The sequence below is a fragment of the Phocoena phocoena genome, chromosome 1, assembly GCF_963924675.1.
Source record: "Phocoena phocoena chromosome 1, mPhoPho1.1, whole genome shotgun sequence".
Taxonomy (NCBI): domain Eukaryota; kingdom Metazoa; phylum Chordata; class Mammalia; order Artiodactyla; family Phocoenidae; genus Phocoena; species Phocoena phocoena.
The window spans coordinates 141,535,352-141,548,820 of NC_089219.1; the positions used below are offsets into that span (position 1 = coordinate 141,535,352).

General features: G+C 35.5%; 1 protein-coding gene across 1 annotated transcript in view; it reads left to right on the forward strand.

Annotated features, from left to right (window-relative positions):
• Positions 1-13,469, forward strand: part of HMCN1 (hemicentin 1) — a 519,661-nt gene that overhangs the window by 172,463 nt on the left and 333,729 nt on the right. The window contains exons 5-6 of the mRNA XM_065885936.1: positions 1,828-1,999; positions 3,764-3,870. Coding sequence (XP_065742008.1) covers positions 1,828-1,999; positions 3,764-3,870 — 279 coding nt within the window. The remainder of the gene's footprint in view (positions 1-1,827; positions 2,000-3,763; positions 3,871-13,469) is intronic.

A 13,469-nucleotide genomic window follows, 5' to 3' on the forward strand; every position in this document is an offset into this window, starting at 1 on the left:
ATATATTGAAATTGGATTTGATAATTTGCTAATTATCTTTTATAAATTGGACCTTAAAAGAAATCCAGAAAGAAAGAATGGAGGGATAAAGAATCTCAGTATCACCATTATCATGTTTTTTATAGGTTCTTTTCATTTCTCTTGAGAAACAGAACTGTCTGTAATACCTCTGCATGTAATATCTCTGCACAACTGGTTTTTGGACACTGTAATCTCATTTTGAATATATTATTCCAAGATATAAAAATTGAAATTTGTGCATGAGTTAAACTAGCATTTTATTCTGAACCTACTATAATAAGTGGATGTAGGGAAAGTTTGTCTTTTTTTCTTTTTTTTATACAGCAGTGTGTACATGTCTGTCCCAAACTCCCAATCTATCCCTCCCTCACTCCCTTCCCCCCGGTAACCACAAGTTCATTCTCTAAGTCTGTGAGTCTGTTTCTGTTTTGTAAATAAGTTAATTTGTATCATTTAAAAAAAATTTTTAAACAAAATTCAAATTTTTTAGGTTGAAATAAACTATACAAAATTGATTTTCTTCACCAAAGATAACAGCAATATTTTCTGTATTATTCCTAGATAAACCACGAAACACTTATCTTTGTAGGTTTTCTAGGTTTTGCTTGTAAATCAAGATGAGGCAGTAGATACAGTCATGGAAAAAGAAGAAAACGGACAAATCAGTTGTCAGTATCCATGCTCTCTGATCCTGTCTTGAGCACGAAACAAGTGTTCAACATATACCTGCCAAAAAGATTATGAAGATGTAGGCTCAATAAAGGAATGCACACGGCAACAACCAGATATGGAACAACAATGGCAGGCTCTTCCATTCAAACTTTAACTGTAACTTGTTCCTTTAACTTCATTTGATAAAGACAAAATCTATACTGAAATCCTTTTTTGGCAAGCTCACACATTTCTCTTACAGTCTGATCATTTTCTTAACTGTCCCTTACAGATTTTTAACAGCATACTTAAAACTCCTACTATTCAAAGGTCATTCATGAGCTTCCTTGTAACATTTTATAAAATGTATTCCTTCCTCCCATACCTCCTTAAAATTTATTTCTTCAAAGTTGATAATCTGCCTGTATCATTTTTTAGATTCCGCATATAAGTGATATCATATGATATTTGTCTTTCTCTGACTTCCTTCACTTAGTATGATAATCTCTATGTCCATCCATGTTGCTGCAAATGGCATTATTTCATTCTTTTTTATGGCCGAGTAGTATTCCATTGTATATATACCACATCTGAGAAGTATTCCATTGTATATATATCTCCATACAGTTCTCCATAGTGGCTCTACCAATTTATACTCCCACCAACAGTGTAGGAGGGTTCCCTTCCTCCACACCCTCTGCAGCATTAATTGTAGATTTTTTGATGATGGCCATTCTGACTGGTGTGAGGTGATATCTTATTGTAGTTTTGATTTGCATTTCTTTAATAATTAGCAAAGTTGAGCATGTTTTCATGTGCCTCTTGGCCATCTGTATGTCTTCTTTGGAGAAATGTCTATTTAGGTCTTCTGCCCATTTTTCCATTGGGTTGTTTGTTTTTTTGATATTGAGCTGCATGAGCTGTTTGTAAATTTTGGAGAATAATCCCTTGTTGGTCTTATCGTTTGCGAATATTTCCTCCCATTCTGAGGGTTGGGAAAGTTTGTCTTAACTGTGATGGAAATAAACCTCACACCAGTACAGAAAGTGACGGAGTCGTGTAATTAAGCACAGTCAACTACTGCACCAGGAATTCGAGGTAGTATAAAGCTGTAAATGTTTTGATATTACTCATGCTTCTTTTTTTCTCTTATAGGTGTTAAAATGGGTAGAGGAAGCGGTTCAGGCTTCCAAAGTTCACCTCTTGTCAACAGATCATTTGGAACAGGCTGTAAACACTTGGAAAATTCCTTTTGATCCCAGTCTAAAAGAGGTTACTGTGTCTCTGAGTGGCCCTTCTCCAGTGATTGAAATTCGCAATCCTTTAGGTGAGATATATGGGACATTCATATAATAAAATAGAAAAACCATGAAAGGTAAAAGATTTTTTGTACACTTGTTCAAATTAATGCCAACTTTATGAATAAATTCAATAAATCCAAAAGTGACTAGCGAAGATGTTTAAAAATTAAAACTGAATGTTTTTAGTCATAAGTATTATTGACTTAACATGAGATTCAAAAAGCTAAAACTCCTAATAATTTAAACAGATCACATGTACTAACTTAATTGTAGGTAAAGTATCCAAAATAAAAAATATTTTAATTGAACCTGAAATCGTATTTTCCTCATCTTTATGTGGGGAAATACTTCACAATAACTTATTCTGTAAAATTCAGTATTTTATGTTATTTTTAAGTGAATCACATGAAAAAACTCCTCTTAAAACCACTGATTAATTTTTTTACTGTATCATTTTCTTGATAAATTTTAATCTTATAGGAGATAATCATTAAAAAACAAATTCATGTTCTCATTAGAATGTTTTAATTTACTTTGCTTCCTCAGTAATTGTATAGTATAACCCTAAGTTTTGGCTTGATTCCATTGCCAGTTGAATATTACAATAAGACTTAATGTTGAATAGTAATCTAATAAACACAGAAACCTCATTTTTCTTAATATTTGCATTAGAAAAAATTTTTAAACCTATTGATGTTTGCAAAATATTTTTATTCCCATTGTAGCTTTAGTATGTGCTACATTTTTTTTTACCTATTTGTGAATATTTATAAATGGGGAGGGAGTAACTATCTTTCTTACTTATTTGAGTCTTAGAAAATAACTAATACCTTAAAGAAAATAGCGTATGAAATTGTCCTCAAAGGCTTCATCCACACTAACAATCAAATTGAAATTTACAAGCAAGCAAAATCTGTTTTTCAAGACTTCTACAGGTTTGGTCTTAAAAATGGGTTTGTCTTTAGAAATGGATTTGTCTTTTTAGGTAGCATTCTTCTAATACCATCCATGCTACCTATCCAGGAAAGATTTGTGTTTTTCATTATCTGGATACTTAAAAGTACCTGTAACCATTGCCTTAAGTTTCTGCTACTTTAAAAAGTCATTGATACTGATATTTTAAAAGTCATTTACAGTGATTGTAAAGCTTTTGATGCAAACATAGAATTCTTATAATTAATTTGTTTATATAACTGCAGAAGTAGTCCATAGGAGAGCCAAGAGTGAAGTGAATAAGTAAACTATGGCTTAATTCCATATTTGCTTTTCTTCCTAAGTTCCACCCATCATGCTACTTCATTACACTGCCTCCTTTAACTATTCCTATGACAAGTAAAAGCCTTCAAGCTGTGCTTCGTGGAAAACTGAAGTTGTACACTTTATGCAAAGATATGCCCAGGGCTCTTATGTTAGTAATACCCTGAGTGATCTTCCAAAAGACATTTATTCTGTTTTACTGTTTTTGCCAACTATCAAGTGTAAATGTCTCTGGGGACTCCACATAACTTCTTGGTAGCCATAATAGTTACCTAGTCTGGCTTTGGAAATATGATTACAGCCTGTCATTTGTTACTCTCTTTATAAGATCAAATCAGCATAGCAAATAGGAATGTTACTTCAATTCCAATATCCAGAAATGCTAAAGTTGAGTATATTTTAGATATAAATAAAATAATGTTTTGAGCTAGAGGCACAAATGTCCATCAGGTAATTTGTACTGGAAATGTATACAGCTAATATACATAGCTGAAAGAAAGATTATGCTTGTTACCATTATGTCTATCTTGCAGGGAAGCTGATAAAAAAGGGATTTGGCCTGAATGAACTATTAAATATTCATAACTCTGCCAAGGTGGTGAATGTTAAAGAGCCAGAGGCTGGAATATGGACAGTGAAGGTATTTTATAGTCTATTTGTTATTTTATTTTGGTGTTGGCATGTGTTATAGAGTGTATACAATAGTTTATTTATATCTTCTCTAGCAATCATAGAGAACGCTTTTACTAAAAAGCAATATACATGGTGCGTTTGTAGGAGGTGTCTCGATCACATGAATTGATAGTGTTAAGTTTTGATCACCACGAAAGGCATCAATACCACTATAAATAGACTTAAAATTCTTGGATAATTTTCCTATCATCAAATCGGCAGATTGATTGTGTTAGCCACTGTCTGCTTCCAAAACAATCAGAGATGGAGCCAGTAGAGAATGATGGTTGGGGCATAGGCCCCAGTATGGAACTGCCCTGGGTTTGAATCTCAACACTGCCACTTAAAAGCTGCATTACATCAGAACTATAACTTCTCTGTGCCTTGCTTTCCACCTCTGTAATGTAGGATGGCAATAATAGTCCTTTCCTTCATAGAATTGTGCTGAGAATTAAATTAAGATGGTACAAATGAAGTACTTTGCATAGTTCCTGCTACAAAATAAGCTCTCAAGCACTGCTGGTTATTGGTATTTGGTGGATGCACATTCATTGTGTACTTTAACACAGAATGGTATTTGTATCCTAGAATTAAATTAAGTAGTATATATTCACTCTAAGAAAGCACTGTATTTTGGCAGTATGGAGGAAAGAACATACCCTCAAAATTCAGGATGCCATAAATCTGAGATCTAGTTCTGTTGCACATTATATGTGGGACCCACTCTAGTACGTGGTCTGAGTGGCTTGCCCATATTTCTCAAAATTTTCCGTGTGCTCTGGCCTATTTCCAACTCAGGTACCCGTGTTTCTGTGTCTGAGAGGTTTTTTTTTTGTTTAACCTGAACAGGAGAAGGCTGTTCTTCTGAAGGATGAAGCCCCTCAAAAGCAGCTTTCATCCCCTGCAGGAATAAGCTCCAGTGAGAGCAGGCTTAAAAGCACACCCTTTATGGGCTACATTCTTTTTCCTGTGTTACCTGCTCTTTGCTCATTAGCATCCGTCATACCTCCCAAATGAACAACTTACTCTAGAATCCTTCCGGGACAATTCAAATGAAGATACCCCTTACATCATTTACTCTTTCATTGTCTCAGCTTCCCTCCATAAAAAAATGGGATCATTGGGCTCATAGTTCAAATTATTTAGCTTCTGTGAAAGTACGCGGAGGTGTTACACTGTAGAGATTCGAGGTGCCCTTTTTGCATGCCAGTTTTTTTTTTAAGGAATACTTATATTAACTTTACCAATTTAAAGAATGAAAGTTTTCATTGTAACTCCATTTAAATCCTAGAATATCAATTTTTTATTCTCAGAACTCTCAGCCTTATAAGGAAAATAGAAAGTGTAATATGGATTTTTAAACATGGATTATATGGGATAAGGGTGTAAGTAAAAAGGCAATGTGAAATAAAATTAGTAATTTTTTATTGAATAGATCAGAAATGGTCCCATCTGCCTGTTTTATTCACCCAGTTCCTTGCACATAGTAGTTGCTCAATATTTATTGAGTGCATTAGATTGTCAACAATGAAGTGTTTTGCTGTTCTATTTTAAATAAATGTGGCCAAATTTGATGTTATGGTTATTTTGACCAACTTGCCCAAAATATGACTAGATTGAGTCTGACTTTCTGTGACCACAGTAAGAAGGAGTATAAGAAGTTCTGAGTCTCCTTATCCCTCAAACACTTTAATTTAAGCATGACCTAAGCCAGCAGTGTCCTGAGCTAGCAAGTTCACTAAGGTAATTCATTCTTGCTCTCTGAATAGTGACATTAAGTTGTTTATCATTGATTTTGAAATATGTACAAGTGATGACACTCTTCCGTATTATTAGCAACTTATTGTAAAGTATTTGAATCCATTTTGCAGGTGATTTGGATTACTAGCAGTGGTATTTCCTCTAGTAAAACTCTTGCCTAGAAGAGGGATATTTTATATGTCTGATGGTTTTCCTTGTGCCTAACACACCTATTCATTCAGTCTCCATTCAGTAAACATTTACTGAGCATCTTCTTTTGGCCATGTTCCATGATACTTAATGGGCACTGAGTACATCTTAATTGATAATTAGAACAGAGAAGCACTGAGGATTAGTCTGTGAGTAAGGAGAGAGAGGATAAGATGGTGGGAACACTGTAGACACGTTTCTAAGCTCGGTCTCCTATAATTAAGAAAACAATAAAAAGACACAGTATCTATTATCATATTACCTTAAATTTATATCTAGTCATCACCAAAAAGGTTCTGGTCCTGATGTTACACAATTTCTAGAGTACAATTCGTGGTAACTAAACAAAGGATAAGCATTACAATGCAAGTAAAGATAATAAACTTATTTTGCTCCTAAACGAAATGCCAAAATAATGTATTGGGTTGGTGAAAAGGAAATTGAGCTGAATCTACTGACATAAATATGGCTGTTGACTTTGGATCGCCCTTTTGAATGGCTAATGAATGATAACGTTTTACACGTGTGCTTTCTCAAGCGGAGAAATGTCTGAGATAAGATAGCACATCCCTGGTGCCGTCTCCTGTGCACTCTGCTATCTGGCAAGTGTCTGCTCTATCAATGGAATTAATAATGGCTTTTTGAATGTTTCACATAACAGTTTTAATCTCAAGTATGGAGCACAGCCTGTCTCTTAATTGACCTTAGCCTGGTATTCAAGGGCCACCTAATTGAACCTCAACCACTCTAATATGCTTTTGCAGTGTCTCTCACCCTCTCTCTTACCACATTCTCATGGTCCATGCTCTGTCTCAAGCTGTTGCTTCTTTCTAGAATGCTCTTCTTACTTTATGTCTGATTGATAACTACCCACTAATGCTCAGCTCAAATGGCAACACTTTCATCAAGATTTTTCTGACTTTTTTCATCCAGAACATTCTCTTTTCCCTCTGGCTTTCTATTGCAATTTTTCTGCACCTCCCTTTTGCATTATTTTTCCCCTTTATGTCATATGTATTTCTGTACAGATTTTGTCCTCCAATTTTGCTATAGACCAGACTGTGTCACCAATATATGCCATAGTGCCTGGGAAAGAACTGTATAAATATTCATGAATAAAAATTAATACACTTACTCTGATGATACCCAGGGAAGCAGGCGGAAGCATTGGTTTAGTTCACCCACGGTTGATACACTGACGCAGAACATTTTATTATGTCCATGATTTGAAATGCTATGAGAGTGGCAATTTCTTTTCTTTTGTGGTTCTCCTCTGAAACCCTGGTAATTTCTTTTCTGTGGTTTAGTAGGACATTTTCACTAAACATAGACAATGAGTCAACTCATCAGTACAGTTCCTATAAGTGACTTGGATGTTTTAGGTTGCCTGTGATGCAGGGGAAAACATGCCAAAAAGAAGTCACTGAAATGAGCTGCAAGTATTATTAAAAACAAAAGAGAAGGTTGTTTTATGCCCCTAAATTTTCATTTGTAGGGAAGCTACAAATCCTGAATCTAATTTCTGAGAAAAAATATAAATTTTCCATTCGGGCAGCTGTATCTGTATATAGAGTATTTGAACATAACCACGGAAACTCTCAGGCCAAACTGTGTGCTCTGCTCTTTAAGGGAAACTTCCTGCAAAGACATTAAATAACTGTCAGCACCCATTAGGTTTAGGTGGTACAGACTTTCTATTAGTCTAGGATTATCAATGGGATCATGTAATTTAGCACATGCCCTGGGGTGTTTCCATTAAGTAAATTTGGCTAAACTGTCCTTATATAATCTCCTAAGGAGAGAAGGGAATGTACCCAACCACATGATTCTATTGAGATTCTGAGACTAGTAGAAATATTCTGTTTGTAGATAGTTATTTTGGTTGCCAGAGCCTACTAATGCATTTTCTATAGGATAAGGATATTTTAGAAATCATACTCAAGTGACACAAACTTGCTAAGGAATCATAATTAAATAAGCCTCAAGTCTACAAAGGACTGCACAAGTAGAATATTATGCTGGCCTCCAGTTATTCTTACCTGGTGCCTCTTTTGAATAAGCCTTCAGACTACACCAGGTGGGTTATTTAAATGGATTAGATATGGCATTAATTCAATGTTTAGGAATGCTGTATAGTAGATTTTTTCCTGGAATATTTCCCAGTTATTTTGGTCTGCCAATATCAGATTGTCAACCAAATGGAATGTTTCCTTTAAAGACATACCTGTACTCTTGTGTTTTTGTATAAATGTGTAGAGGTGTGTGTGTGTGTGTGTGTGAACATATACAGAATTTACTCTTTGTTTTGGGTACATTTCTCTCCTTGTATCACATTTCTTTAAAAATATAATACCTAATAAAATGATAGTATTTAAATCTAGCTGGCTTTATTATATCTTTATGGCTGGCACAATGCCTAGCCCACAGTAGATTCTCAATAAATATTTGATTAAAACCATAATATTCTTTAATTTGTAAAGAACAGTATGTCATATAAGAGTAAAAACTTTAAAAAGAGATGGATGTCTATTTTAATTCAAGATACACTACTTAGTATCTTTTTGACCTTGAAGAAATTACCTAAACCTCTCCAAGTCTGAGAAAAATGGGGGAAAATAATACCTACTTAATATTGTCATGATTAATTTAGATGTTGGTAAAATGTTTAAATGGTTTCTGACACATGAATGGTAAAATTAGTTAAATCTGTTATTCTTATTCTCCTGAATGTGTGTAAATTGTACCTATATTTTCTATCAATTCAGATACACATAAAGGTTTTATTTTTTACTTGGTTTATTTATTATTTTATAAAACATTGAAACTCCTTAGGAGAGAGAAGTTAAAGCCAACTCTATCAATCACACTTTAATTCAGTTTATAATGGGGCACGACTCACATTTAGTACCAGGAGGAATTCTCCCGGCTTAATACAAGAAAGTTCATTCCTCACTAATGTCATATGTCCATAATGACACATAATGTCATATGTGAGGGCTGACAGGTGTTCTACTTCACATGGTCACTCAGGAACCCAAGCTGATGGAGGCACCATCATATTTTGAACACGTGGCTTCTCTTAGTGGGGAAAAGACTAGACCATATGCATTGAATAGAAAAAAGGAAGGGATTGTGTCACTTCTCTGATGAGAATTTTTTGTGAGTGACAGACACGCTTTACTTCCTTTATAACCCATTGGCCAGAACTATTGTCATGGCCTAATGGTCTGCTGGAGCTGGCTCATAAATGGCTCGTGTAGAGTCAGTTATGCACTTTCTCTTCCCAGCTCTGTGTTCAGTGACATCCTGTTGAGAGCTTGAAGTCAGCCACTGTGGTAGTATTTACATCACAGAAATTGGCAAATACCCCAAATTAGGGCTTTCTCTTTTCAGAGAGAATTTTACCAACACTCCACTGACTTGACCCCTCCTAAATGGGAGTGTATTTAGAAAGGCAAATGAATAGTTGGGTGGTATTATTGTTTTCTATGCCATAGCGTCCAAATAAACTCAGAGATTATGTTATCCTAAAATGCTGTGCATAGACCTAGAAAGAGTATTGAGCTTGGAGTAATTGCCATTTAACTTCCTGTCTAAACCTAAGCAAGTAATCATTTCTTTGAGCCCCAGTTTCTTTATGGTGCTATAAAATCATTTTTGGATGTAACAGTATTTTGTGAGATAATGTGTGAACACACTTAGCATAATGTGTCTAGAAAAATTCAATGAATTCTTGATGTCTCTGGCATTAGTTGGTCCTAGGGGAATCTAAGGAAAAGTGCCAACATTAAGCATTTGGATGATGTAGTATCATTTATTAAACCTACATATATTAAGTGCCTATTGAGTAAGATTTTATAGGTGATATATATGATATAATTATTGATTTCAGGGGCTTTCAATGTAGAGAGGGCTTTCATATTTAATAAGCCTTTATCCTTAAACTAAAAGTAGATCCATCTGCAATAGAACTGACCAGGAAGCTATCAGAGGAGCAACTAATTTTCCCTGGAGCTCTCCATGGTCCTTGCTTCATGGTACTTCAGCCTGTCCTGCTTTTTCATTCCTCATAGACTCACTCCAATTTAGAAGCCTACACTCTGGTCCACTCTGCTCCTTCTTTCCTCTTACTGCTTTGTGGATCATGGCTACCTATTTACAATTATAGAATGCCAGTGGGTATCTAGTCTAACCTCATCTTTGCCTCAGGTCTGCTCATACTACAGCAGCCTCTGTGTTCCTGATTCAGATTCTCCTGCAACTTGATCAACATGACATTCTAACTCAGGATAGTAGTGTAACTCATTATGAACCTTTATAAATTGTATGAGTAAATATACTCTTTAAAATACAACTCTCAGAATTTCAAGCCAATACAAACCCAGTTCAGTGTCCAGTGCCTAGGAAATTTCCTGTTACGTTTGGAACCATTGTGTTCCAAGCATAAGGTTTCCCTCTTCTTAACTACGGAAAGCATGAGGTGAGGATGGCTCTGTGCCAGAGTGATGCTTCTAGGTATTCTGTGGTGGAGAGATGCTTTTTGGAGCCAAATTCTAATTTTGTTATAACCCACAGTTTAAATCTACATGATATAAAGAGCAAATAGAAAAACATTAAATCAGTAATTTTTGTCTTACTAATTTAATTATATATGTAGAACATGGTGCTAAGATAGCTAAATAATTCAGAAAGGAAGAGAGGAATAGGAAATACACAGCTGGGCTTCCCCTCTGTTGAACTTCGTTACGGAATTAGCTGAATTTTCTTCACCCCTCCGAGACCTTCTTATCATTTATTTCTCCTCCAACACCACTCTGTCCATAACACGTGAGAATCCAAAGCCTTCTAATGCTTCTGGAGTTTCCTGAAGACTTACTTTCTTTTGGTCTCCTTGCCTCCTGATTATTTGTGTGTTGATTCTAATCTTTTGTACTTCGATGGAGGGTAAAGCTCAGCCCTTCAAAAATTTCGTAGGAAATCCACTAACAAGAATCTTCTGTGAGTTTAGTAGATTTGCCTATAGATTTGGGGACATATCTTGAAGTGAGTTGTGTCCTTTTGCTCTCTCCTTGCCCCCCATCCTTCTTTCTCCCCATTTTGTTTCTGCTTCTCTCCTGTGGATAGACTCAGAAATTCCATATTACTCTTCTATTATGTAGAGCAGTTGGGTATATTTCAGCTTTTAGCTCGAAACCAGCATAATCCAGTTCACTGAGATGATCATGAGAAATGCATGGGGTAGCAGTAGAGGTCAATTTCTGGAGCCTCACTGAGTTTACATCCAAGGTCTGCTACCCACTGTTTATCTGTGACTTTGAGCAAGTCACTTTACCCTTCTGATCTGTGAAATGAAGATAATTATAGTATTATCTCACAGAGACTTTTGTGAGGATTAAACGTGATAATTTACATAAAAGATTTGCCTGCTGCACAGAATGCATTTTGTATATGTTGGCACTTTTCTCCTTCATCCATTTACTTGTTTGTTTAACCATCGTTATACATAAAATCTTTTTGTTCCTATGTCAATAATACTTGAAAAAAGGGAACTCAGCTAAGAAACAGACTAAAATAATAGCTTACTTTAAGAAAACAGATTAAAATAATAAATTATTGGCACTTTCTCGTGTTATATTGTGTTCCTAAAATAATGTCCAAGTATTGTTGTAATTCTTTTAAGAGAATGATTCGGGAATGATAAATGCAGGCATGAGTATTAGAGGTAATTTTAAAATAAGTTAGCTTAAATTTTTTCTTTGCATTTTATTTTTAAACTATAATTTTGGTTTATTTGTGATGTCCCTTGCTTCCATTACTCTGATTAACCCAGAGTTGGATGTCATTGTGCATAAAAAGTGATTCGCTTGGAAATATCTTTTACTTACAAACCCTTTTAAATTCTATGCAGGCATTCCTACTGTTTACAGTATAATATATAAATAAATTAAGATTTTCTTAACTAATTACGCTTCCTATTCTTAGCATTTCTCAGAGAATAGTAAAACTATGTCCTTATCTCCACCTACTTTTTTGCTATGCTATTTGGATCAAAATTAATTTATTTTCCAATAATTTTATAGAGATTGTAATTTTTAAGTTTCTCACTTAGCTATTAAGCAACATTTTTTTTTTTTTTTTTTTTTTTTTTTGCGGTACACGGGCCTCTCACTGTTGTGGCCTCTCCCGTTGCAGAGCACAGGCTCCGGATGCGCAGGCTCAGTGGCCATGGCTCATGGGCCCAGCCGCTCCACGGCATGTGGGATCTTCCCGGACCGGGGCACGAACCCGTGCCCTCTGCATCGGCAGGCGGACTCCCAACCACTGCACCACCAGGGAAGCCCCTAAGCAACATTTTTTAAATGGACTCGTTATCAGTTGATTTGTGCACAGACACTTGGTAGATGATTAGCACTTAACAACAGTCATTAGGCGGATTGCGTGTTATATTTACCCTTGGTAGCCTCAAGAGCTGTTTTATCATAAGGGACTTTCTGAGCAACAAGACAACTAACAGCAATAGATGATGTCAGTGAAAAAATCTAAATCAACTCATAATATTGACCATTTCATTTCTCTTTTACAAGAAACCGGTAGACAATAGTGTCTTCACTATAGCCCTACATTATCTAAAGCAGTTGAAAGTAGACTTCGCAAGGTTTTGTATAGCCTTGTAGGAAATCCTCGACATAAAATTGGTTTATGATTGTAGTTTTTTTTTTTTCTTGTCTGTTATGTGAAATTCAGAACACATTTTCCTTTAGAAATAATGCAATAAGTGGTGGTACTGAGACTCCTACACTTACACTTAGAATCCTTTGTTACCCCTATGAAAATGAGCGATAGTAATAAGCAGCATCGTTTATACTAAGAATACAACAATGTTTTCATGAAGATGTGTTGTTTTTCTTTTTCCTCACCTTCATTTTCCTTTCCGCTGAGTTCCTGCAAGTTCTGCTCAATGAGGAACATGATTGGTAGCAACAGGGACATATCTCCTCACCCTTTCTGTCCTCATTGCCAAATAGTGAGTCACAGTGATGTAGGGAAAACTGTGTGGTTTGCTGAGCCTTGGAGCTGGCTTATCTTTAACAATGCTGTGGCTTAATCTAGCTGTTCACGATATTAAAATCATATATATCTATCTATCTTTTTAGCACCTTCTGTCATGCTATGATAACTAAATATGTGTTTCTCAGTGTTGAGATGGAGAGCCATGTTGGCATACTGGTGTTATCATGTGAATGCTTTCTCTTACTCCTATATTCTGCTTCTACCTAAATGCTGCTATCATATAATCATTTTATTTTGAGACAAAATCTCAGTGATCAATGTTATAAAATAATGGTGAACTCTTGTTCATAAGCCTTTAGATGGTTTTTGAAATACATGTTCGTAAACTCCACTCACTAGAGATTCTGAATCAGTAAATCTTGGCTGGAGCTCAGAGTCCATATTTTTACAAACAACCAAAGTGATTTTGTGTAGGTGTAGATATAGGTGGTCCTTAAATCATATTTAGAGAGATATTGATGTAGAGGCTAACTCTGACTTACCTTGCCCTTGGGAGACAATGTAGCATGGTGGGGAAGAGCCCAGAGCCACCTCTGCAAGTTAGGA